At 45.5% G+C, this 26,064-nt stretch overlaps 1 protein-coding gene across 10 annotated transcripts in view; it reads right to left on the reverse strand.

Annotated features, from left to right (window-relative positions):
- The window catches only part of Atxn7l1 (ataxin 7 like 1), a 220,496-nt gene that overhangs the window by 110,844 nt on the left and 83,588 nt on the right, over nucleotides 1-26,064 (reverse strand). The window contains exon 4 of one of the 10 annotated variants that reach the window (XM_034514147.2): nucleotides 14,881-16,146. The exons of the other annotated variants lie outside the window; for them this stretch is intronic. Coding sequence (XP_034370038.1) covers nucleotides 16,061-16,146 — 86 coding nt within the window. The 3' untranslated portion in view covers nucleotides 14,881-16,060. Of the gene's footprint in view, nucleotides 1-14,880; nucleotides 16,147-26,064 lie in introns of those variants that run through there. 10 annotated transcript variants of the gene reach the window in all.

Below are 26,064 nucleotides of genomic sequence, written 5' to 3' on the forward strand. Positions count from 1 at the left end.
TCATGCACCATCTCACTAGGCTTGTATTATTCTTTTTAAATCATTACATGGCAGAATTTAGTGTGGGGAGGCCATAGGATGTTGCACTAGGAACAGAAAAGACCCAACTTCCTTTATTATAGCTTTTGTTGTTGTTTTTAAGGAAAACTTTCAAACATATACAAAAAGCCCAGCATATGTATTTACCCACTACCCAGCTTCACCAGTTGATACTTTGCTAATTCTAACCCACTGATTCCCACACCATCAGCTGTCACACTATAAAGCCATCAGGGGACACAGGCCATTTGTCTATTACCTTTCCACATTTTTGCTCTTTCTTTCACTGTTTAAAGATTCAGAGGCTCTGGACGGCCCAGATCGCTTGCTTTCTGGTACTCTACTACAGTGGAAGACTGTGGAAGTATACAGGCTTGCATCGCTCCATACAAAATGAAGCACGCCTCTACCAATGGCCCATTCATTTCATTATTCTTGATATGACAACAATCATTCATGTCACTTCATAATTATTATTTACTGAAAAACAAGGGCTCGAGGGGCTGGGTAGAGTCTCTGTGGTGAGGAACACTGGCTGCTTTTCCGGGTTCAATTCCTACCACCCCTGTGGCATCTTATGACCATTTGTAACACCAGTTCCAGGGAGCTGACAACAGACAAAAAAAGCAAGTTGTTTCAGGGAAAGGTTTTGAGGAGGATGGAAGACCAAAAGGAACCCTAGAGTCTCTGCTCAGGGAACTCCAAGAAATGGGACTCAGAACATCACCCTTCTTCTGTAGAGCTTTGCAGGATTTTGTGAAGAGATGAATTTTATGGATTTGTCCAGTGGTCGTAGCTGCCTAGAGTACTCTGAATGTAGGAACTGTGTGAAGAATAAGGGGTCTGAAAATGTGGATTAACTGTGCGTCTTCACTGCTCATTAACTATTTATGTGACCTGCTTACCACGTGGGCCTAATCACTTTGCAGCACAGTAATGAACTGATCTGCTAAAAATCTCACTGTTTCCCCACATGAAAACTCCCCGGGCTCTCCTGGTTTTCCTTTGCAGGAGACAAAGGCTCCTGGTGCAGGACTTGAAAACAGGAGCAGATCCATCACCACTGGGTCTCTAGCCTTCGAGACAAGGCACGTGCACCTCTGTGGTCCCACATCTGCAGCCAAGACATGGCTTCTTAGCTCTGACCATGCAAATGGTTTTGCAAAAAAAGGCTTGCCTCCAACTGCCTGAGAGCTGAAGTGATCTGCAGGTGCACACTAGGTTGTGAGCTTCTGTGAGTTGGAGGCACCTTAGAGCAGTGGGTATAAGGAACTTGAAACCTTACCAAGGGCCTAGCTCCCGGGGAGACCGGAGTGCAGCCAGGTAGAGAGGCTCTGCTTCAAAGCAGGTGCTGATGCACACGCCTCACCTTGCTTCCTTCCTCCGCCTTCATCAGGGTCATCTTTTGCCTCAAAGCTTTTGAGATGGAAGAGACACAGTCTTTTTAGACTTGATGATTCAGGTCATGCTGGCTTCATAAAATCAATTGAGGGAGATTTTCATCTTATTCTTTGGTCTCAAATAGTTTGAATAATAAAGGACGTTACCTGGGTTTTGAAGACTACTACTTATAAGTCATAAAATGACGGACTTTGAAAAGGAGCATCCCTTAAATAAGCTTTCTAATGTATTGTTAATGTATATTCTCATGTTAATGGATATTCTAATGTAATGTTAGTGGTTTACTCAGATCCTTTATTTCTTTGGGGACAATTAGGAGAACTTATACTTTTACAAAAGACTCTGCTTTCTCTAGATTTTTGCCATAAATTTCTTAATACAATGCTTTTATGAACTCCCACACTCATCTTCCAATTGGGTGAGTGCATCTCCTTTCCCCTTGTGATCTTGCAGACCAAGGATTTTACAAACATTCTCCATGCTGACAACAAACACTGACTGTGAATTACCCATGTGGTTCCACCTGCTTTACTCTGGGGTAATTCATTTAATTGCCTTCTCAGGGCAATTCAGCCAGGGAGGTACACAGAACCCCACACCTCACACCTCATGTTACAAATGAATTCCTCAACCTTGACTATTGGGGCAGTTAAGTGGCCTATAGGGTCACATGGTGGCATGCAGCTCCAGTATTCCTTCAATTACCCTTTGTGTGAGAGAGAAAGAAAGAGAATGAACAGTTAAGACTTTCACCTATTGTGTGATTATATTATTCTAGGTGTCAAGGAGGCTGAGGCAGAAAGATCTTAACTTTGAAGTCACATCCACGGTGAGACCCTGCTGCAGGAAAACCAAGGGTTAAATTATGAGGTACAGCTCAGTGTTAGAATGCTTGATTAGCATGGAGCAGATCTTGGGTTAAACCCCCAGTCTTGCAACACAAGAATTTAAGAGAAAAAAGAATTATGAGAAAGTAGAAGAGTGTTTCGTGCCGTCTATTTATAGTTCTGTGGCCAGAGGTGACTTCACTGGCAAAGGGTGGCCTCCAGATTGAAGGCTAGAAGCTCTAATAAGCAGGTGAATTCCATACTACGTGACCCTTTTGGAGACCTGGTTCAAGGTCACTTCATCACTTAATTGCTTTGAATGGTCACTCAGACAGTGAGAGAGGAGGCCTTTACAGAAACCACAGAGCATTCATGAAATGACGCTGAAGAAACCCATAGTGGGCGGCTGTGATCCATACATGGCAATCACACGGCACAAACTTGGTATGCATTCAAAAAAAAGTTTTTCTGGCAGGCACTTGGTTTGCTTCCACAGTAAGACTTTTCTTACCTCTTCAGTTTGGCCTTCAGGAAGTTCCTGCACCAGATACCAACTGCTTCTCACCACTCGCCAGTGTTCCCTTCAGGCGGACAGCCGTGTCAGTCAGTCAAGCCAAACTCCCAGTTTTGTACGTCCTTGCACATCTGCCTCCGAGCCTTGGCTACTGCTATTTCCGCTACCGAGACCTCCCTGTGTCCACTTTGGGGTCTCTAAATACAACAAATGCTTTGAGGACGCTATTTCCTGTCCTCTCTCCCACCACTCAGCCTTGCCAGCCTGAATATGGACCAGGTGCTCTAGTACTTTACAATTGTTGACCGACTCAGTCTTCAATACAACATGGTGGATTAGGTTTTCTGGTTTGTTTTGTTTTGTTGGGCATTGGGAAATCCGAAGTCCGATAATTTGCTGATATTTGGTAGCAGGGCTGAGATTTGAACTTGGGCAATTTGTCTCCAGCACTTGTCCAGTATTATGCCTTGTGACCAGTATGTGATCAACCGAGTTTCATACTTTTCCATCACCCTTTACCTGACAACAAGCTTCTCCCTGAATGGCCATGGGTCTACTATACCACTGTCTCCACTAAGACACATTGAAACTCTTTTCTGAATGGGTAGCGCTAAGTGGAGCTGTTCACGAAGCTTGTGACACTTGTTAGAAATCTTGGGATCATCACGCTTGGTCACCAGGGAGGGGCCCTATTAGGAGGCTTGGCCTTGTTGGAGGAAGTGTGTCACTGAGGGTGGGCTATGAGGTTTTCAAAAGCTCAAACCAAGCCCAGTGTCTCTCTCTTCCTGCTGCCTGCCAATCTGGATGTAGAACTCTCAGCCACCTCTCCATCACTAAGTCTGTCTATATGCTACCATACTTTCCATCATGATAACGGACTAAGCCTCTGAAACCGTAAGCCAGTTCCAAAGAAACATCTTTTTCTTTATAAAACTTGCCATGGTCATGGTGCCTTCCCAGCAATAGAACAGTGACTAAGACAGAGAGACACAAGAACAAAGAGCAAGTAAAAGGACAGACTATGAACCGAGGATGGGAAAGGCCAAGGTCTGTGCAAGACACAGGGCCAGGACTCAGCATTCCTGCTGCGGTTGCTTTCACTGCTGCCCGGTGCAGCTGCACAAAGCTAGGCTTGCAGGCACTGTTCATTGCAGGAGGCTGCGGCTCTGCTCAGCCCCAGTGACAGAGCAAATTTCAGTGCTAGTTTCTGGTGGGTTAAGGAGGCAGGTCAGGCTGTTCTGATCACCACCTCTGTCTGTCAAAGAAATTAGCTCTCTGGGGCTCTACAAGCCCCTCAGGGCAACATGGTGAGGACAGTCACAATCACTCAGGATTTTTTTTTTTTTTTCACTTTAGAAGCCAATGGCTACTCATAGAATGTACCAAGTGGTCCGCATGTTGGGGTGCTGGGGACTTTGGCGCACAAACTATCGATGCTTACAGTGCCAAGGGGCCGCTGCTTCCTTTCAGGACCCACTGAGAACACTCTGGTGGTTACAGCGCCCTCCAAATCTACTTGCTGACTGGAAGGAAATAGATCTTTCTGCCTCAGTAACAGCAAAATTGGTCTCTGCATCTGTGAAAATGATGTTCTCTGAGACAGCAATCCCAAATATTAATCAAGTATCAACCGCTGACACGAGTGGAAAATAGAGCTGCGTCTCCATTCAAGTCTTGTTTGGAGCGGGGTGAAGGCTGATTTGGGAGGAAGCCTGTGAATGGGTCTCAAACAACATGGCAAGATAGACAGCGGGAGCCACAGACCCTGGCTTCAGTGGTGCCTCTGCACAAGAAGGCTGTGTTCCTGGGCCTCAATTGTCCCATTTCTAAAATGAGAGCTATGCATATCTGAGTCACTGAGGGATAATATACAAGGGCCCATGGAAGCAGCCTGGCTCTCAGAGGCTCCATGCAGGAGCAATGACCTATTAGACACAGTCGGTATGACTGGAAGAATAAATCTGCTGGGGAAAGGGCTCTTTTTCTTTCTCCTTTGCCACTCCTGGCCTTAGCATTCGGAACAAGGATGCTATAAAGAAGCCCTCTGTTTTTTAGTTAGCAGCTGGTGTTTGTCTCAGGTTCAAGGTATTCTTCCTGATTTTGATGATCTTGCCATTCGTTTAGGATGGAATCAGATGTACTGTACCCAGACTGAGAGAGCATCTGTCCGTCTTGTTCAGGTATCTCTTGCTGCCCAGTGCCTGCCTAATGGCCTTTTTCTCCCTCCCTTTTTTCTCTTCCCCAGCACTTTCTACATTTCCAGCCTTAGGTCTTGCCACTCTCAGAAGACACCCACACCTGAACCTGAGGGAAACACCAGCTACTAGGAAAAACTGGAGGGCCTCTTCATAGCATTCCTGGCTCATACCTTTCCAAAATTTTAAGGACTGGAGTGGTAAAGTAGACAAAAGACACATGACAGCTAAATGCAGCATAATTCCGGATTTAAATTATCTTTTTGGTTTTTAACGTTGTCACAATATATAATTGAGGAAATGGAGTTTCCTGATTTTGATGATTTTGCTGTTATTTAAAAGAAACACCTTCAATTTTTGGGTATTTATACTTAAATATTTAAATAGTAAATAGATATAATATTTGAAACTTACTCTCAAGCAGTTCAGAGAAAATAAACGAATGATGTATTAGACGCACCCACTCAGTAATCAATGATGGCTTGCATCAAAACATCACAAACGCTTACTAATATGTACGAGCTTTGTGGTTTGATGTACCAGTCAATAACATATAAATTTAGTTAAGAACACAGAGCTGGTGAAATTTTTATTTTAGTACTGGAAGTGGGGGGAAAAAAAGATGAAGGGCCACCAAGAGCTGAGATGGCGGGGGGGGGGGGGGGGTAAAGGGTGCTTACAGCCAAGCCTGATGACCTGAGTTAGACTCCAGGAATCCATGTGGCAGGAGAGGAAGGAAGATGTCTTCTGACTCTCTCTGTCTCTCTGTCTCTCTGTCTCTGTCTCTCTGTCTCTCTGTCTCTCTGTCTCTCTCTCTCTCTCTCTCTCTCTCTCTCTCACATGCACAGAGCAAGAGAGAGGCAGAGAGAGAGAATAAAACATAAATTTTAAAAAACATATGTTTTTGAAAAGAAAAAAGGATAAAGAAAATAGAGGGACTTTCTTTGTGAGTTTGGATTCATACAACACAGCGTAGGCAGACTTCGGAACTTATGCAGTCCTTCTACCTCTGCCTTCCAAGTGTTGGGATCACAAGAGAGAACCACAACGCCTGGCAAGAATGAACAACACCCTTTCTTTCTTTCTTCCTTCCTTCCTTCCTTCCTTTCTTTCTTTCTTTCTTTCTTTCTTTCTTTCTTTCTTTCTTTCTTCCTTTTCCTTTCTTTTCTTTTCTATTTTTCAGGACTGGGTTTCTCTGTGTAGCCTTGGCTATAGACTAAAGATAACCTTGGCTTTGAACTCAGAGATCACCTACGGCCTCTGCCTCCCAAGTGCTGGGATGAAAGGCAAGCATCTCCATTGACCAGTTTAGGAAAGAAGAAAGTTCAAGAGAAGTTTGATGGTACCTGATATTTGATTTTCTTTCTCTTCTATAAAGACTCCTTTCATTTTATTCACACATATGTCTGTGAGTATATGCTACATGTGTGGGTGTGCCAGGAGGCCAGGAGAAGGTGCTGGATCCAATGGAACTGGACTTACAGGTGGTTGTTAACCATCTGACTTTGGTGTTGGGATCTGAACTTGGGTCCTCTGCAAAAGCAGTAAGTGCTCTCAGCCACTGAACCATCTCTCCAGCCCTGATTCGATTTTCTTAACAGATGCCTTTACACCTATCATGACTTTATTATAAAAGCTCAGGAGCTTTCATAATAAACTTTAATAATAATAATAAGCTTTCCTGTCTTTGGGGCTGTTAGTTGTGCCATGGGAACAGAGGACAGAACGGTCACAGTTGTTACATTCAGGATAGCCACTAAGAGAGGCTATAAATACCCCACCCTGGGCACTAAGGACAAGATGAAGCATTACTTGGTGGTCTCCTGAGGTAACAGGTCCAGAACAGAGTCAGCATACCTGCCCTCTCCTCCACCAGGTCCAAACTCACTGTTGAGAGCTGAAGTCTAGACACACTATCCTTAAAAAATGACCCAGGTCAGAAGGATTTTCTCTGTGCTATAAATAGTGTCTTTATGCATCCACTGGAGTACCACTGGGCTCCACAGGAATCTACCAGCTGTTCCCACAGGGCCTTATGTCACTCCCCCACATGCACTTGCAACAGTATGTACAGCCCACATGTGCTTCAGAGGGTGTCTGCTTTGACTTCCAAGGAAAGGTAAGCCCCTATTTCCAGGCCCAGAGCCTCTTCTGCCCTTAACCTGTGAGCATTTCAGACAGTCTATTTTGTAAGCAATTAAACATGGTGAATAATATAATTTTATATTTATGCTAATTATTTTCAAAATGATACTTAGCGATCACTCTTTGAAATCTGTACCGGTTTGCCCACTGCTCCTCAAAACAAAGCTGTCAATCAACAGTGGCTCTTCCTCTTCCTGTTGGTCATTCCCAGCTTCCTGCGGCTTTAACCTTGTCGACGAGTCACTGTAATAAGGGGCAGGTGAGGGTGGCAGATCTCTTTATGCCACTATAAGACACACAAGGGGAGACTGGTCACAACACTACATGGTGACTTCTCCCAGATTGAGGCCCACCAACTCCAGCCAAGGAAATCCCCCAGAAAAGCTTGAGCAGCTCACCGCATATGTGTCCAAGGCTTAAATGTAAAATCTATGGGGCAGGAAACTGGAAAGGGGAAAGGGGAAAGGGGAAAGGGTAAAGGGTTAGCAAGTGGGGAAGACCAGAAGCAATGTAGAACTCCCAGGGCTCAGCGAGAACCCCTTAATGGGCTGAAGGTCTTATCATTACGTGTAGCTTTTGACCTTGACTTTGATAAGAAAATCCTGTGGCAGCAAGGGCTCTTTTCCACAGAGCTAAACACATATGCCTGCTTAGGAGCTGAAGAAGATTCCAGGAGAAGAACGTTACAGCCACAGCAGACAGGTAAGTGACAAAATACATGTGGCAAAGTGGCTGTAGCTCCTCTTCATCTCCAGTTCTCCCAAGAAGTTCCTGTGTGCCTTATCTGTGTGAGCAAACTGCCCTGCAAGGAATTCTGGGAAATGCAGTCAATCTTATCCCCATGAACACCTAACAAAGCTCCTCAGGTTCTGTCTGATCACTGGGTTCCCAGCTGGGTTACACTGGTGGGATTCTGGCTTCCCAGTTTCCTCCAATGTGTAGTTATGACTAAGAAGTTCTATCAACTGAAAAGCTGGTTCGAACCTCACTACTGGCTTCACTTGGGTTCCTAGAAGATCAATTCTATTGGTTCTTTGGTCCTATGAGGCACATAGGACCTAATTGTCTCTTCCTAACAATTGTCCTAAATTGTTTCCTTCCTTTCCGGTGCTGCAGATGGCATCCAGGCCCCTTTTTTCCCAAGGCCCTCACATTGTGTTCCCCATGGTCTTGCCTTCCCTGTTAATGCAGCCACAGCCCCCCTGTAGCCCTTGGCACACCACCTGTGCCCTGCATGACTGATCCCCGGTGTCCTTAGTGCTAAGTGGATTAAGAACAAGGGGTGGAAGATTCTACACTCATCCTGATGCCATCCAGATTATGGCAAACGACTCAGACATTTTCACCGTTAAGCATCTAATTAAAGCAGCTCTTTCTTGCAGGCACAAACTAATTAAGTGATTAGATACAGCAAAGTGGTCAGTGCACACTGAACTGCTGCAAAACAGCAACCGAGCTAGTGGCAGCTTGTGCTGTGGGCTCACAGGTGAGCCAAGCTACAACTGTTGAGTCCTCAAAGATGGCTGGAAGGGAAGCCATTGTGGAGAACCGCAGTACAGGAAGTGGAAAAGGACAGGGCCGCGCAGGGCTCTGGCTCAAGTTCCAAGTCCCACCAGGAGTTTGTCATGTGACCTTGGGCAAGTCATGTAGCCTGTCTGTGCCTCAATCAGTCCTGACTCAAGCCAGCTCTCTTGGGTCAATGACAACATCAGCTGAGAGAAAGGACTGGAAACTGTGGAGGAAGAAGAAACATGGCAGAAGCCATGTCCACCCATCATTTACATGGTGTTGGTCCTAACTCTTGGTTCTCATGCTCTCTAGGCAAGTACCTTCACTCACTGGGCTGTCTCCTCAGCCCTGGTGAGGACATTTCCATGAGGTCTGTGGATGGATGAAATTGACAGGTTAAAAACAAGGCCTCTGTAGGATTGGAGAGATGGCTCAGCAGTGGACAGCAGTTGATACTCTTGCAGAGGACCTGGGATTGGTTCCCAGTACCCACAGGTGTTGGTGCATGACCATCTATAACTCCAGTTTTCAGGGAATCCTATACCTTCTTTTGACCCCTGCAAGTACCAGGCACATATGTAGTATCCATCCATCCATCCATATACATACATACATACATACATACATACATACATGCAGGCAAACATTCATACACATAAATCTAAAACAGTTTTAAAACAAGGCTTTGGTAATGAACTTGGATCTCTCTCTCTCTCTCTCTCTCTCTCTCTCTCTCTCTCTCTCTCTCTCTCTGTTTCTCTCTGTCATCTCTCTCCTTTTGGGATACAATCCCATGTATCCCAGGGATGGCCTCAGACTCTTGACCTCTGGCCTTTCCCTCCCAAATACTGGGATCACAAGGCCGCACCTCTACACACAATTTTGAGCATGGGTTTTCTGCTGCTGACATTCCCCACCTCCTTTCTATCCCAGCAGACAGCAGAACGGTGGAGTCACCCATTCTGAATGCTGTTTCTGAGAACCACAACAGCAAGTCTTTCCTGGATCTGTTGACAGACCTGCCTGAAATAGCCAGGAAGCCTCATGAGACTGGGCTCTGGATCTTCGTCCTTTGTACCTGCATCTCCAGCAGGGTCAGGTATGAAGTATACTGGATGTGGGGCTCCAAGCCCCAGGTTGTAGTTACAGTTCTGCCCCTCAAATGCCACTAAGCCATTCTCAGACTCACATGCCTCCGCTGCTTCCTGCGACTGTGTCCAGTACACTTGAAACAGTGCGTAAAGACATTTCCAGGCCCCAGAGTGCAATGCAGGAGGGAGGACGGGTGCCAAGGCATTTACTTTGCAAGTAAGTGCTGTATATTGACTGGCTTTCTTCTCAAGGCCAGGGAGGCACCGTGTGGAAGGGTGCATGGTAAGACGTCCATCAGTGGTGGAGATGAGGTTACCAAATGTCCCCAGGACAGTGCATTGCCTCCTCACTAGTGACCTTTCTAAGTCCACACTGTGCCTCCTAGTCTGGGCCTTTATTTATGGGTTCCTTTTGTCTATCTAACACATGTTTACTGAGTGCCTACTATGAGAACTGAATAATAGCAAAACCAGGCCAAGCCTGTATTCCCATAACCTAGCCCATTCATTCTTGAATAGGTGTAGATTCAGGCATGTGTGATGAAGACCACAGAACCAATAGGATCCAGGCAGTTCAGTGAAAGCTCCACATGTTACATTTTTGTGGGACTCCTAGATTTCAGTTAAAAAAAATATTAACAGGTTCAGATGAACCCTGATAAGTAAAAGAAAGGGTGAAACTTCGGACCTTCCCCTCTGAGGCCCTTTCTGTGTGTCACTTCAGGTTTCCAGTCTCATTCATTATGACCTGACCCTATCAAAATGTCCACACAGCTAACTAATACCTCTGGGGATCTCCATCTAATGGGGATGAAGGCCTTAAAGAAAACAATCACAAGCTGAAGGGAGGGTCATTCTAGAGGAGACACTAAGACCACAGCCTTAGGATAGCCAACCCTTGAAGCCTGGCATTTAGGGGGACAAGAGATGCAGAGGAATTAGGTTCCGCAGTAAGAATGAGTCCCCCCCCAAATCTCCATGCTAACAATGAACATGATCCAGGGAGCAATGACAGCAAGCAGGAGGGCCTGTGAGGGTCCAGGCCTGATTTAGGGGAGGAGGCAGTGCAGGCTAAAGAAATAACTACATAAGAAGTTCCAAAAAAGCATAAATCGTTACGGCAGCCACAGCTCAGAGAAGCCCAATGCACAGGCTTCTTTCTACTCAGGCCTGATCTTGCCAACAGACAAAGGCCACAGGAAACTTCCCAGAGATGCATTTCATTCTATGATTGCCACTTGCAAAGCACAAATTCTTAAAAGACAGGCGGTGAGATCACCATATGAACTCCATAAACAAAAATCTTAGGAAAATAAAGTGCAGACACCGAAAACCACACAGCAAAGGTACCACTCTGAGCAGACACCTTCATACACCATACAACCGAAGGGACAGAACAGCTCCAAGTCCCTAGGCTACAGGGAATTGTCCTCCCTCTGGAGGAGCCATTTATAGTCTTCAAATTTCATGGTGCTTCACGAACTGCCACAAAGGGCCAGGGCCTGAGACAGTGGCCCACTCTTCTCTTTTTTTATACACCTTGATTTTTTTATATATACACCTTGATTTTATACTTTCTGCCATTGGAAGTGGCTCAGGGAATGCATCTCCGTGAAGTCTTCCAATAAAGTCTGCTCCAGTAGGAAGCACATCTGTAATGAGCGTTGGCTCACAGGATGCTCCAGGGTTCAGGATTGTATATGTTAGGTTTCATCAAACATGATTACATAATAAGGAGGCTGATGCAGCAAAAACCTACAGACTCTAAACCACTGCCCAGACTCACCAGATGTATGGAATATAAATTAGACATGAAAGGAAGATTAAATCTGGACATGTGCTAGGGTTTGGAACAAGTGTTAAGATTTTTTTTCCCCTTTCTCTAATCTCAGCAGGCAGTCCCACAAACAGGTTATCAGCACTTTTGAAAAGTCTTATCAAATATTGACTTAATAAAAGAGCCCATCTACTTAATGGTGACCTCCAGACACCCCTAATAAGTCCAGGGCCCTACGTTATGTACTACTAAGCTTTGGCATCCATGAAGTGAACAAAATAAGCAGATTGTGTCCTCCTAGGAGGTAGGGCTTTTACCATTGAAAAATTAAGCATGTATGGGGGTGGATTCTGAATTGTGGAGGGAGACAAAGAATTCCAAAGTGGAAATTCGATCAAAAGAAAGAGAAAGAGAAAGAAAGAAAGAAAGAAAGAAAGAAAGAAAGAAAGAAAGAAAGAGCAACATTCAATGTACTTTCCAAATTCAATAGGCTACTGAAATTATTCTCAAATTTTTATTACAGGATTAGTGATGTGGGTGAGGAAGACCCTAAAACAACCAGAGAGGGATCTCAGAAGTTAGGCCGAACTGGGCACAGGCGAGCATTATGTCCTGGGTTCTCCCAAGAACTGTGTTTGTAAAAGAAACCAGGCTTGCAAGGACTCCTTCCAGCTCACAGTGGAGAAAGGTTTAGGGCAGGAGGCATCACCAGGGAGAAGCCACTAAATGCAAATTTGACAGGCAGACAATTTCTTCCCTGGGCTCCGGAGTTTTAAAAAAATGTGCTTGCAAGATGGAGTTCCTGCTCTCAGAGTATAGATGGTAAAAGATTTCCAAGCCTGATTTTACAATGCCCTGGGGTACAGCCAATGATTACAATGTGTGCATTTAAAACTCTCAAAGCCAAATTAATCTCAATTCACACTGAAAGGGCGAATATCTCTCCAAAGCTCCCTCATCTTAGCTGTGGTCCTGGTGCACCATTCGGAAAGATGTGGTAACCATGTCTCAGCATCTCCTCCTCTGGGCTGAGTGATGCTATAACTCAGATGTTTCAGGTCTAAGCGATTCATATTCGCTCTCTCTCTCTCTCTCTCTCTCTCTCTCTCTCTCTCTCTCTCAGAGCAGTCTCCAACTCACCAGGAATTCCAGAATTCTCTGAGTCTGTTCCTCTCACTGGCCGCCCTCCCAACCCTTCTCCAATCCTGTCTCTGAGCCCAGCAGTGATGTCTGCAGGGAATCGAGAGCTTATCAGGGGAATAAACCTATTACGGCTTCTATCAGCTCACTTCTCATGCCTGGTGAGCTGGGCTAAGTGTGTTGCATGCGGTAAGGTGGTTAATCCTCACTCGACCCCTCCAGAAAAGCACAAGATACTCATTTTCCATTCACAGCAAGGTTTAAGCTCAAGTAGAGGCAGCGTTAGCCAAGGTGAACTGAGCAGGGAACTGAACTGCATGTCTGGTTCTGGAAGTTCCCAGTGATTACTTTCTTCTACCTGAAACTGGAGGTTTGGCTTCCTGTTTTTGAACAATGGAAGGACTCCACAGTGCTGCATCTGCCCTTCTGTAGAGACTAGGAGGATGGATCAGGGGTTACACCCCAACGCTACTGCCCCACCATGCAACCTCAGCAACAGTCTTTCATCTGCTGGGCTTGGGCCTACACTATCCTGGGAGGCGCCGGACTTTCCTGTTGACAAATGGGCCAGGGCCTCAGTGCACTTCCTCACTAGTCCATGGGCATCTATTCAAAGGCAACCACTCTGCTAATAAGGCCGAACATTTGAACACAGGGCTGTCAAGTTGAGTGCTTGATCAGGGGGATGTGTTGAAGAAAAAAACACATATGAGTCTATCCTTAGATCAGCCGCATGCTCTTGAGTCATCCCTGCTGAAGCCCATGGGCTGCTCCAACCTGCTTAAAAGCCTCTTTGAAGACTGCCTCTTTTTTCAGTTCTGTCTTGAGCCCAGTGCAAGACAACTGGGCCATGGGTCACGGGAATGCTCCTCCCGGGGAGGGAGAGTGTGTTGTTATGAAGCAAACCACATGCTTAGTCCCTTCAGCTTGTTCTCATTTCCTTCCCTGCTTCTGAATCAAATAGTGATATCACCAGAAATCCCTAATGAGAGACCAAACAGTTGAGATTGCTTGGTCTTGAGTGTTTAGCTTCCAACATTATGAGCTAAATAAACCTGTTTTGTTTTGTTTTTTAAGCAAGGTACCCAGACTCAGGTAGTTTGTTATAGCTACAGGAAAAGGACAAAGACACCTATCAATCCACATTTTATATTATCAATCACTATGTGAAAAAAAATATATATATCTTTTCTTTCTGGTCTGTTCTTACCTTTTTTCCTCTCCTGAGATCTAATACAATCAACTCTATTTGGAGTCAAAAATGTCATGTGTTTCTTACTCAATCTTCTACGAGATGACAGATGGCCCATGTCCAGCCACTTAATCTCATGCCTACACAAAGACTGAGTAGACCAGGTGTGTGAGTCTCCATGTTGTCAGAGTGGCCAATCAAAAGGGCTGTGTGTGTGTGTGTGTGTGTGCGCGCGTGTGCGTGTGTGTGTGTGTGTGTGTGTGTGTGTGCAGATATACATGTGACTTTCCCCAAATGAGTGGCAGCTGAAGTGTGACACGTTCTCATACCACAAATCCCTGTGGGTACCTACAGGCATTAATCCTACCAGAACACAGGGAGTTAAAGATAAAACCACTCTTGAAACTGAAACCAATTATCCACGGCAATTTATTAAACACGGAAGGCTTCTAGGCCGAACGGGCATATTTAGTGCTTTCTCGTAGCCCCAGACAGCCTCTTCCTCACTTGTCAGCACCTACTGGCAGCAGCTGGAGGAACTGCACCAATCTTGCTGTATGCGCAAATCAATTTGATGTCTCCCCCAAAGACAAAAATCGTAAAGTGATTAAGCTCTAGCGAAGGCATGTCATTGATGGCACCGGCATGAAGAGGCAGAGGAGGTGTGGCCCTGAGGTCACTGGTGACTTCTTCCTGCCTGGGTTAAGTGATTTTTCACCATCATCTTCCCTGCTGGCCCCATCAACATGAGGTGGGGTTTAGAGTCAACCAGTTCCTCCCCCTCTCCTCCAAGTCTCCGTCTATTTGGGTTCCTTCTTCTCACTTGCACTAGTTCATTAACTGTTAATATGTCCATCCGTCTGCCGTCCATCTGTCCATCCACCCACCCACCCATCCATTTATCCATCCACCTACCCACTTACCCATCATTCCATCCAGCCATCCCTCTACCCAGCCACCTCCTGATTGATCCATCCATCCACCCATCCATTTGACCATCATCCATGTATCCATCCAGCAGATATCTGAGAAGGACTCAATGTACAGGCATTTAGAGAGTGACAGAGTATATTTATATCTGGTTTTACAGTCAAAAAATGCTTTTGTATACATTATTTCATGAAATTATCACAATGACCATATGAGGTGGCTGTTAGTATCACAGGTTTATAGACGAGGACACAGATTCTAAAGGACCTATCACTTACTAAATCAACGTAGCCAGCAGGTGTCAGGGTCTGGACATAAATTCAGGCATTTATTCTGTTAAAAATTCATTAACAGTGCTCTTCTAGAAACTGGTCTGTATAATTTTTCTATTTGTCTTACTGTTACTAACTAAATGCCATGATCCAGTCAGCACATATAGGCTCTGAGGGGTATAAACACCAAGTTTCTGCCCTCAAAGAACTTGTGTTGTAGTTATGGGAACAGACATTAAAGCATATGTTCATACAATAAATATTTGTTTTCAATACACGAGAGAATACTAGGTCTAGATGTGAAAAATGAGGGATGTTTCCAAGAAGTAATCACTAAGATGTATTCTGAAGGATGAGTCAGAGTTCTGTGGGAAGGGGGATGAAAGAAAATCATCGTGGGGGGGGAGCATGTGCAAAGGCCCTGTGGCAGGAAGACCCATTGTGCTGAAACCTTCAGGATAGGTGCACTGGCATATGAAAGGGAGCCTGGCACAGGTTGTGGGTTCAGACCACACAGACCTTGATGCCATGATAATAGTTTTTAGTTTTAACTTAAGAACAAGGGGAAGCCACAAGTCACAGGAATCACATGATCAACTCTGATTTGGATTCTGACTTTGGTGTGCAGAATGGGTTGTAGAGGAGCGAGAGTAGAAGCAGGGAAAACAGCTGGAAACAATGGCAGTTGTCAAGGTGAATGATGGTAGCTTGGACCTGCATGGAGGTGGTGGTGGTGGTGAGGGTGATGGTGGTGGTGGTGGTGGTGGTGGTGGTGGTGGTGGTGGTGGTGGTGGTGGTGGTGGAGGAAATGGAGAGAAGAGCCCCACAGGTGCCCCCTGCTCTGCTCAAGCCCACTTCCTGTCTAGACCCTGTCATCAGAGTGTGCTCACGAATTCGCAGTACATGGAAGCTTGTCCACAATTCGGGGCTCTCTGCTGGGGTCTCCTCTTCCAGGAAGCCTTCCGCAGACAAAGCCAGTCCTGCGCGGATCTTTCGGAAGTGCTGGATGTCTTCTGCACTGCGCATGCTCACACCTGACGCTGTTCTAGGGCTTGGCGGCTCTCTGCTCCACTCCAGGAGATGCTTGCATTTCTCTTGCTGTCTTGCTTTCTCCCTTTGGAAAGTAAATGCTTTGTTGGCATTTGCTGAATGGTATCAACAGGGCGCCTCTGGAAATTACATTTGTCAATGATTGCTCATGCCATTTGCCTTCCCCCACCACATTAAAAACTGGCCGCTTACATCTGTCTTCATGATCAGGTTCTAGCAAAACGCATGTCCTAGCTTCCCCATTATTTCCTCTAAGCTCGTTTCCATATTTTTTTTTTCCGTTTCCATATTTTTTTTTTCCCTAGCAGAAAGCCATTTCACGGGGAAAGGAGTGGGGTGGGGAGAGGGCAGGAGTGTAATTAAACAGGGGTGGTCTGACTGGAATTCCTATACCTTTTAATGGGGTATTTGATTAATCCTTTCTACAGGCCCCATTATTCATGCTGTGATGAAATCTCATTTTATAGCTCTTAATACATGGACCCAATTTATCCACATCACATTGTATTCTAATACTTGTCACCCAAGTTATTAGCTATCTCCTTCTCAGTGTAAAACCATCAGCAAGTTTGATTAGCTTATTCCTTAGGGATGATGGGGAGATAAGAGAGACTCAGAGACGTATGGCCACCGATGGGCCTGTGTCCTCAGAGCAATGCTACCCAGCACCCTTTGAAGAGAACAGGGTGACCACAGTGGACCTCCTCACACCAAGGGAGAAGCTCAGCAGGACCCAGGTTGCAAAGGGCTGACTGTGGGCCCCCTGGATCTGAGTTAGTCTCCTAAATGGAACCATCGTTTTGCCTTCCTGATCTCCTTCTCCACCAGCCAAATGCTCTCTTACTCCAGGACACCTCTTGGGTTCCTGCCGTCCTAAGCACTGGAAGAGCAGGCTTGACGCTGGCTGCTGCTCTTTCCCGGAATAGCTGGCTCTCTCAGCAGCCATTCCCTTCCACCTCTCAGGGATAAATTACAGCCATGACACTCACAAGAGACCACAGTTCCTTCTGAACAAATCACCTTTCAGACCTGGACAGAGGAAGGAAGGGGCCTGCCTGGGTCCTGGAGTTTTCTAGCTCGCATCTTCTCCTCAGTCAGGTGGAAGCCACATGGTCCCAAGGATCACAATCCCCTTCCCTTTGTGCCAGAAACCCTACCTACTGTTCTCTGAGATTCCAAGCTTGGCAAGATGTGGATGCAAGAGGCTCGTTCTTGGGGAGATGCCCTTTCCCTTGTTACAGTGAGCCTCACCCCCACCCCCCACCACGTGTGCATGGAATCATTTCTAACAAACACACAAAAGCAGAGTGGCGGTGTGTCAATTCTGGGACTCTCTCTCCATTCTAGGGAGGGTCAACCACTGAGTTATGAGCAGCTCTGTGGAGAGACTTGAGGTACTAGGAGCAAGGAATGGAGGCCGTCAGCCATCAGCCTGGGATGCGAGCTATCAAGGGAACAGGTCTCCAACTTTGGTCACATCTTCAGCTGACAGGTTGATAGTGACCTCATGAGAGACCTGGAGCCAGAAGCACTTAGCTCTCCGACCCACAGATGTGTTCGAGATCACACATTTTCAACACTCCTCACTGATAAATGTTGGTGATACTTGTTATATAGCCCTAGGACACTCATACACACTGTCTACCTTAGAGGAAGGTCCTCAATGATGTCCTTCTTAAGTTCTGCATCATCTCCTGTATGTTCAGGAAACCTGACCTTTTAAGTACTTCCAAGTGACCTGTCCCTGGCCTCTCCAGTGTATCCACACATCCCCACAGTCTCCCAAGAAAAGAAGATGGAGAGAATAGCTCCCTGGGGCCTGGGCTTGAAACCCCACCTCCTTGCTGGCCATCCTGAGTGACATCTGGCATTAGGAAAAATGACTTTCTATAGAGGGCAGCCTTCTTTGGGCCATGAAAATTCCCTCTTGTTTCTGAATCCTGGGGCCAAATGACACCAGTCAGGCCTGCAGCCAAATGAAAAGATTTACCAACAATATGTTCCCTTTAGCTATTGCAGGCTCGTCTCCTGTATATCCTTTCTCAGCACGTGCAGTGTCTGAGAAAGGTCACGTCTTCTTTTGACTTTGCAGCTGAATGCATCTGACACGGGGTATAAGTTCCAGAGGGATAGAGGTGTAATTGGGCTTACATGTTGCATGTACCACCATACTCCAGCTGACCTAGTTGTGTTCTGCCAGCACAGACTGTCATGAAGGAAGTGGCACCTGGCTCTCCATCTCTTATAGTATATGAGGGGCAAAATGTAGTTTGTGTTGATCACTTCTGACCCACCCCATGGGTGTGTGTAGGCGTCTGTGTGTTTCCTGTATCCCAGGCTAGCCTCAAGTATGAAATATAGCTGAAAATGAACTTGAACTTCTGATCTTTCTGCCTCCACCTCCTGCAGTGCTGAGACTGAGCCCAGAGCCTAGCTAGGTGAGTAGTACTCTATCAACCGAGCCACATTCCCAGCCCACTAGATGTATTTTCTGGTTAAAAACAAGCAAAAAGAAAAAAGAAAGAGAAAGAAAAAAAAAAACAAAAACTAAGGTGCTTTTCCATTTGGTGAAATCCCACGGATTTTTAAAAAAAAAATTTTTTTAAAAAAACAAAAATCTACCTCTGCTCTGAGAGGCATTTACTTAGAGAACCTGGAAAAGGAAGAAGGCACCTGAGTCGCGAAGTCCCCTCAAAGCACAGTCTTCAGGCCAGAGACGTCCCCGTGTCAAGTAGGACCTTGCTAGACACATGCACACATTCATACCCTACACTGGTGGAAAGGTAAACTCAAATGGGGCTCAGGGATTCGCTCTCACTAGCTTGACTGTGTATTCTGATGCTCGTCTCTGGGGCAAGCATCCTAGCTGAAAGGACCAGACATTAAATTATTCACTCCCCCATTCATTCCTTCAGAAGACAGTGATGGAGTGCCTACTATGCCCGATGCCGAGCTCCAGGGCGGTGATGAGACAGTAAGGAATGCCTTCCTCGGGCCTGCACTGTCTTCCTTCTCTGGCTTTACGACAAAGTCTGTCAAGATTAGGGAAATCCAGGGATGCAAATGCAAGGGCTGAGAGTCATGGGTAAGTCTTTCAGTGGACAGGAGGCACACAAAATCTGTCCCCAACGATCATCCTGTCAATACAAGCAGCCTTTCTAGAGTCAGTCAACGGACCTGGTACAGCAGTTTCAGCATGTTAAGCTTTAAAACAGGAAAAGATCACATGACTCTGTCATGCATGATGACTCTAGCACACATGAAATACGCGACTGCTTTAAGGACCCACCGTGGCACATGTTCACGGATCATCTAATAAACCAGCTTCCAGGAAGCAGGCGTTTGCCCCTTTTTTTCTACAAGTCTAAATAAAATCTGATAGCCAAGATCCCTGGTGTGCTTTCTATGCTGGGGCTCAAATTTGCTACCTCCCCATTCTACAAGTGGATACAGTGAACACAGAAGCAGCAGATGAAGAACAGAGGCACAAGAGGCAAATTCAGACTCAGAGAGATCACATGTGTGCAAATGGCCCAGCAACACACAGCCCTTTGATGTGAGCACAAGGTCTGCATGCCTAACTAAGCCCCTGTCCCACTTAGCTCTCCTTCACTACAGGGGTGTCACACACTGGTCACACTGATTAGTAATTAGCTCAGAGGCCTTAGCATCTCCCTGCGAATAACTGGGTTTTTTTTTTTTTTTTTTTTTTTTTACGTAGCCATGGGATCTAAAGTCTGTAGGGCTCCTGTAGAAAACCCTTTGGGATCTTTAAAGCTGCTCTAGAGGTTGCAACCGGAGGGAACTGAAGCACATCCGCCTAACCCGCCAGCTTTCCTTAATCAAGGCTTTTTTAAAACAGAAAAGTCCAACCCCTCTCTATTTTTAATTCGGGAATGCTTGTTGGCTTTTGCTGAGACGTTGATTTGATTAGTCGCATTCTGTGGAACTACAGACTTGAGACATTGAGCTCACGAACTGATGATTCACTTGAGGGTTCTGAGATGAGAGAAGAACCTACCGAAGGCGTGCATTGGAGGCTGGGAGATTCTGAGAAAGCATCTCTGCCTGTGTAAACGGGGCATGCAATGAAGAGATTTGCTTATGGCAACAGTCATGAAACCAGGACCACCCCATGGGTACTCTCCACAGAAGACTTGCTGGGAGTAGCTGCTTCTGCATTTGGACACCCATATGCTACCTCATTTATCTACCTGTGACAGGGACAGTGCTGGAAGAGAATCAAAAGATGACAAATTGCTTCTGGTTTTAAAGGAGCTGTTCAGGCTGGGTGCATGCCCAGGGGGACTAGATCTTGTGCCAAGAGCCAACATTTCCTCCCATTGTATGACCACATTTTTGGCAAACACCCTCCAGCAAATGACTGGTGTCTCCTTTCACCAATGGATGGCAAGAGTCTTGCTCTGTGAGCCTGACGTGCCAACTTTCTAACGATGTGTGCAGCAGAGGTCGGACCCACCCTACACTGTACAGCGGGAGGAGGAGGGAATGAGGCAAGCAAGAGTTCTTCTACGTGATAGAAGTTTTCTCTGCTGGAGAAAGACAGATAAAAGTGAACTGGTTTGCAGGATTCCAGGGCAGAGAGAGAGAGAGAGAGAGAGAGAGAGAGAGAGAATATCAGTCAACAACTCTGAGAAAAACACACTTGCAAGAGATGAGTAGTAAATAAAGCTCCAGGATGCTGGCCCCTGGAATCTGTTTTTGGGCGCACAGATACCCCATATCTTCTAATATCCCTGGAACAAGAAGGAAATTCATTGTGGTTTCAGTATGGTCCATCTGAGCAAAACAGCTCTCACATGGCTCTTCTCTGGGCAGCCAGTGGGTCATAGGAGCCTGCTTATCACTCCAGATGCAGCCCTGTCCTTCCCATCGCTAGAAATAACATGGTGCTTTTACTTATATACAGTCAAAAAATCTAAAGTCTGTGGGGGCTGGCCAGAATACCTTGTATATCTTAAGCCTCTAGAGATGTGTTCCAGTTAGTCACATGACCTGTGCATCAACCTCTACCATGGACGGAAACCCACAGTTCAGACAAAGGCCTCACCATGCTCACCAAACCATGTGTCCCCAAACCATGCTCATGTGTCCCCAAACCAGGCTTTTTTCTATACTACTTGCTTACTCTGTCTTTCAGAATATCTCTATGGGCCAGGTTCTAGATTAGTCCCATATTATAGATGAGAAAACTGAGGCATAGAAAGGTTGAAGGATTGGAAGAAGTCACTTAGGAACATCAGAGGCCAAATCAAGCTTAGGCATTGTAGCTGGAGAGTCACGTTCTTTCCTAAGCCTGTGCCTGCCTCTCTAACCTAATGCCCTTCATACACTGCAGCTGGTGCCCCGAAGAACACTAGCTGACTTGGAGACTCCTCCCAACCCTCTAGGAGCCAGGGGTGCTGGGCTTCAATACAGAGCCTTCAGTGTGAAAAAGACACTCATCCCCAGACTCTTGTTTCTACATTTAAGCCAGCCTGCAGAATGCCATTTTGTGTTTGTTTGAGCATTCCATCATGCAGCCAGAGACAGCCTCATAGATGGGCTCTGTTCGCTCTCCCCAGCCCAGCATCTGGACCCTCCCTTCCCACTGCCAGTCTCTGCCCATGCTCCTGCAGCCAGCAACTGATGTTTCCCGTCTACCCTCATTATATATTTCATCTAAAGATGCCTCCACGCGGCAGCAAGGCATATTTTTAGCACACGTTACATGCCAAGGCAACTTCAAATTTATCATTTCTAATAATAACCATGGAGCAGAATCACAGCACCCATTCCACAAATGGGCAAACAGAGGCGGGAGGCTCCAGCAAGGTCTCGGAGGCTCAAATTGCCAAGTCTCTCTGTCACACACAATTCTCTCCCTGGACTGCTTCCACCTAACTTCCTGTTTAACAAACTCATCGGAGGCCTGGGAATGAGATTGTTGTCAAGATGGAGATGTATCTGTGTTTGTGCTGGGGCTTCAGAATACTAACTATCAGCTTAGGCTCTGCTGGCAGGGCTGCTGACACCTAGCTTTCTGCAAACCCCTTCTCGTGACTAGGTTCACATGCACAAAGCACCCACTTGGCATTTCAGTTTGCATCTTTCATCACCCGGCCATCGTCGCTAATCAGCATGATAAAAGAATTTACTCTCACACAGAACATAACCAACTGCCTGTTGCCTGCTAAAATGACGGTAACTTTGGTGCTGATGGAATCTTCAGGCTAGGAAATGAAGGGATAGGATTGGAACCTCTAAGCAGACCAGGAGCCTCCTTCAGTCTCACATCGCTGGAGTGTTTTTCTAAGAGCTACTACAGAGAGCTCAGATGTCCTAGGAAGGAGTGATGCATAAGCTGGAGAATGGATTCCTCTGTTGCATTAGAAAGTCCTGCATTAGAAACTGTGAATTTGAAGACTTCCCCAAAGGTGCGTTCGCCTCCTGGAGTGAGCACGGTGCCTTTGCTATTGCTGTGCATTTTGTTCACAGAAACGGTGGGATGGGAGTTCTAGCCTCAGTTCTAATGGTGTGACCTTAGCTTTGGTTTTCGCTTTTGTTTTCTCTTGGAGCTTCGAAATCTGCAAGGCTCCCCCTCCCGGGTGTACTTCCGGTGTCCCTCTGTAAGCCCAAATGCACAGACTGTGGGAGACTGCTTGCGCACACAAGGCACAAGATACTGGGGCAACGTAAGGGCCTCCTAAAGGCTGACAGACACTCAACTGCCAAAGGCAGCAGCAGCGAGCACACAAGTGGCTCACGGCTGTTTTCAGGGAAGCTATTTGCAGGGAGACACTGCTGAGAGATGGCACCAAGGAGTGTGACCATGGAAGACAGCACCGATGTCACAGCGTCAGACACAGACAGCAGCACAGCTCATGTGTGCTCTGCCGTCTTCATCCCCCATCCGGCGTGGTGCTCAGAAATGACAGACAAGCAAAGACTGCAGCCTAAGGACCTCTTTCTGTTTCTTTTCGGGGGGGGGGGGGAAGAGAAAGAGTGAATTGCTGGAAGTCAAGACCGGGGCAAAGAGGGTTATTTCACCTGGGTGTCCTACCTAAATATGTATTATGTGTCTGCTCATCACCAGACAGTGAAGTATCGGAACTGACAGGAATTTGGCAGAGGTAACATTAGGCTCTGGGTTCCCAAGAGTGGTTCCCCTTTATCTTACCCCCCTTTGGCCCCACTCATTTCCCTTTCCCTAACTGACATCCTCCTTCAGGAATTCAACAGAATCACACTTTTACTTTTCCTGCACCAGATTATCACCCAAGATAATTCCCTGATCTCTGGGTGGTTCCCTGCCTCAGCGACAACGTCTCTAACAGCGCCCAGCGTTACTAAACCTTTAACCAGCTTTCCACTTAGGATCAACACAGGGACCTTGTGAAGGCCCATCAGAAACAGACATGTACCACAGCTCTGCCACCAGGATCAAGAGACAACTTGGTGTGTGTGTGTGGCAGCAAAGTGACAGTTGGGACCAGGAGGCCCATATAACCGATCAGGGAATGCCCCCTTTTAAACTTGTGCAGTGTACGCCTGCCTGGGCCAATTCAATATTCATAAGTGGGAAGTGGAGCTCACATTTTCTGTTTTCGCCAAGAGCAATAGTTATTTATCATGGTGAATGACTGAAACAGTTGTACATACAGTGCTTTCCTCGCTGCTGTAAATTACAGTATACAGAAGATTAAACTTAAGCCTAATGCTACCCTTGAGCCTCAACAGCTGAGTCCTATAAATGGATTCCCGTTAAGAGAAGAGAGTCTTGTTCCTGGTTACTATTTAAAAGTGTATCTCTATTAAAAGCTTGTCTTAAACATACATTTACCAGGCAGCCTGCCCCAGCCTTGAGCAAGCACTTCTCAGGGCACTGACTGGTAAAGTCCCATCAAAAGACACAGAGCCTTGACCTCAGCAGGAATGGACACAGAGGGACATGCAGAATTCTGGATGAATGATCACTTTCTGTCAGTGGGACCTGGGCTGGAAGGGGGACAATGGAGATTCTGCCAAGCATAAAGAGAGACCTTCAAAAATAAAATTACACCAAACCCCAAACCACTGCACAAAGTTTCATCTGGCGACCAAGTATCTGGGAAGTCTCAGGGAATTCTGACCTAGAGCTAAAACCCCCAAGTTTCTTAACTGTAGTTGACTCTCCCAGTCCTTGCTCCTTAAAGTGAAGTCTAAAGAACAAAAGCACCATATCACCCAAGGGAGGTACTGCTGAGTCAGAATCTATGTTTGAACAGGATTCTGCATAGGTCTGTATGTGCATTCAGGATAGAGACCCTGGTACAGGTAAACAGGTTCTATGGTGGGAGAGCCTTTCTGATAGTCCCACTGGAAATCATGGCAAATAACAAATCTGACTATGAAAACAGGCCCCTGGCAGCAGGCCTTAGGATTCTGAGTTCCACTTTAAGGATACATTTTTAAAAGGAACTTGAGAGGTAAGTTTTTATGGGACATGAATAAATGCGTGTATCGCTCTAAATTTGAGAGCTGTCCCAAATAAGTCAAGGAATAAAACATTGTTGCAGGATATTTAATCACACTGTGCCTCTCGAGATTGTGTGATTTACTGAAAAACCATCCGTTTCTAGTTAAATGGTGTGGCTCAATCCTTAGCACACACCTTTAATCTCTCTGGCTGGAATACAGATACGCTCTTAATACACACCTTTAATCCCAAACAATGAAGGTAAAGTTAGTTTGTAGAAGGAGGCATCCATGTTTGAAAGTGGTGTCTAATTGAGTCACAACGTGATGAATCAGAGAAAGATCTGACAGCATAGAATATGCCCAACAGTCAGGAAACAGAGGCTACTTAAGAGAGCAGTGCCGAGAGAGAAAAAGGGGAGGAGGAAGTTCTGCTGGGAGAGTTTTACAGAAACAGGCTGAAGAGAGAGCAAGCAAGACACAGGTGAAGACAGAACAAGCCAGAGAATGAGAAGGAGCCAGAAGATTAGAACATATTGTCAAAGTTAGTATGAGGCCAAAGCAAAGCAATTCAGTCAGAAATTGAAAGAAGCTGGATTGATCAGTCAGCTTGAAGAGGAGTTTGAGCCAGAACAGCTGAGTTAAAACCAGTCAACAAGAGGTCAGAAGAAACAAGAAAGGGTGAGCTTATTCAGAAAAGTAAGTCTCAGAAGCTGAGAACATTCTAGGCCTAGATTAGGTTAGATTATATGGAAGCTGGAAGCTTTCAGGACGAGGCCTAGGTTAAAGATGGAGGCAGTGAGCCTCCAAGATGACAATTACAACAGGAAAATAAAAGTTACATTTACAAAATGCAGTAAATTAGCAAAAAGCTCAGGCCTTCCACATTAACCACTGTGTCTCCAATCCCTCCAGAGTAAGTAGTTTGATATTGCACTGCCAGTGTGTTAGGTTGTAATTAGCAGTTCATTCTAAGTGGTAAAGTATACAAACATCTTTGTGTTGTTTGAGAAAACACAAATTTTGTTTATGTTTAATTTTTATTAGGAAAAAGCTATAGTTCAATATGCATGATAAAATATAATAACCACTAAATAAATAGAAATTTTTAAATAAAATATAAAATACAGGGGCAGATGAAAAGCAAGATAAATGAATACAAATTAAAAGAAAAAATAAGTACAAGTGTATTAAGCAATCACAATAAATGTAAATGGCTAAAATTTACCTACTAAAAGACATTTTTAGTTGGGCCTCTTTTAAAAGTTAAATATGTATTGCCTATAGGAGGAACAACTAAAACAAAATAACATAAAAAAAATTGAAAATAAAAGACAGGTAGAGATGAATGAGACAATTACATATTAACCAAAAGATGTCTGGATAGTTCAGATAAAACAGAACCAAAGGCAAATTAGTGGGTACTAAGACACCAACCACTAGAAAGATTTGACTTAAGGTTATATGCACTTTACCAAACAGCCTCAATACTCTAAAGCAAGGCTACCAGAGTTACAAGAAAGAG

This window comes from Arvicanthis niloticus, chromosome 11 (assembly GCF_011762505.2).
Source record: "Arvicanthis niloticus isolate mArvNil1 chromosome 11, mArvNil1.pat.X, whole genome shotgun sequence".
NCBI classification, from domain to species: Eukaryota; Metazoa; Chordata; class Mammalia; order Rodentia; family Muridae; genus Arvicanthis; species Arvicanthis niloticus.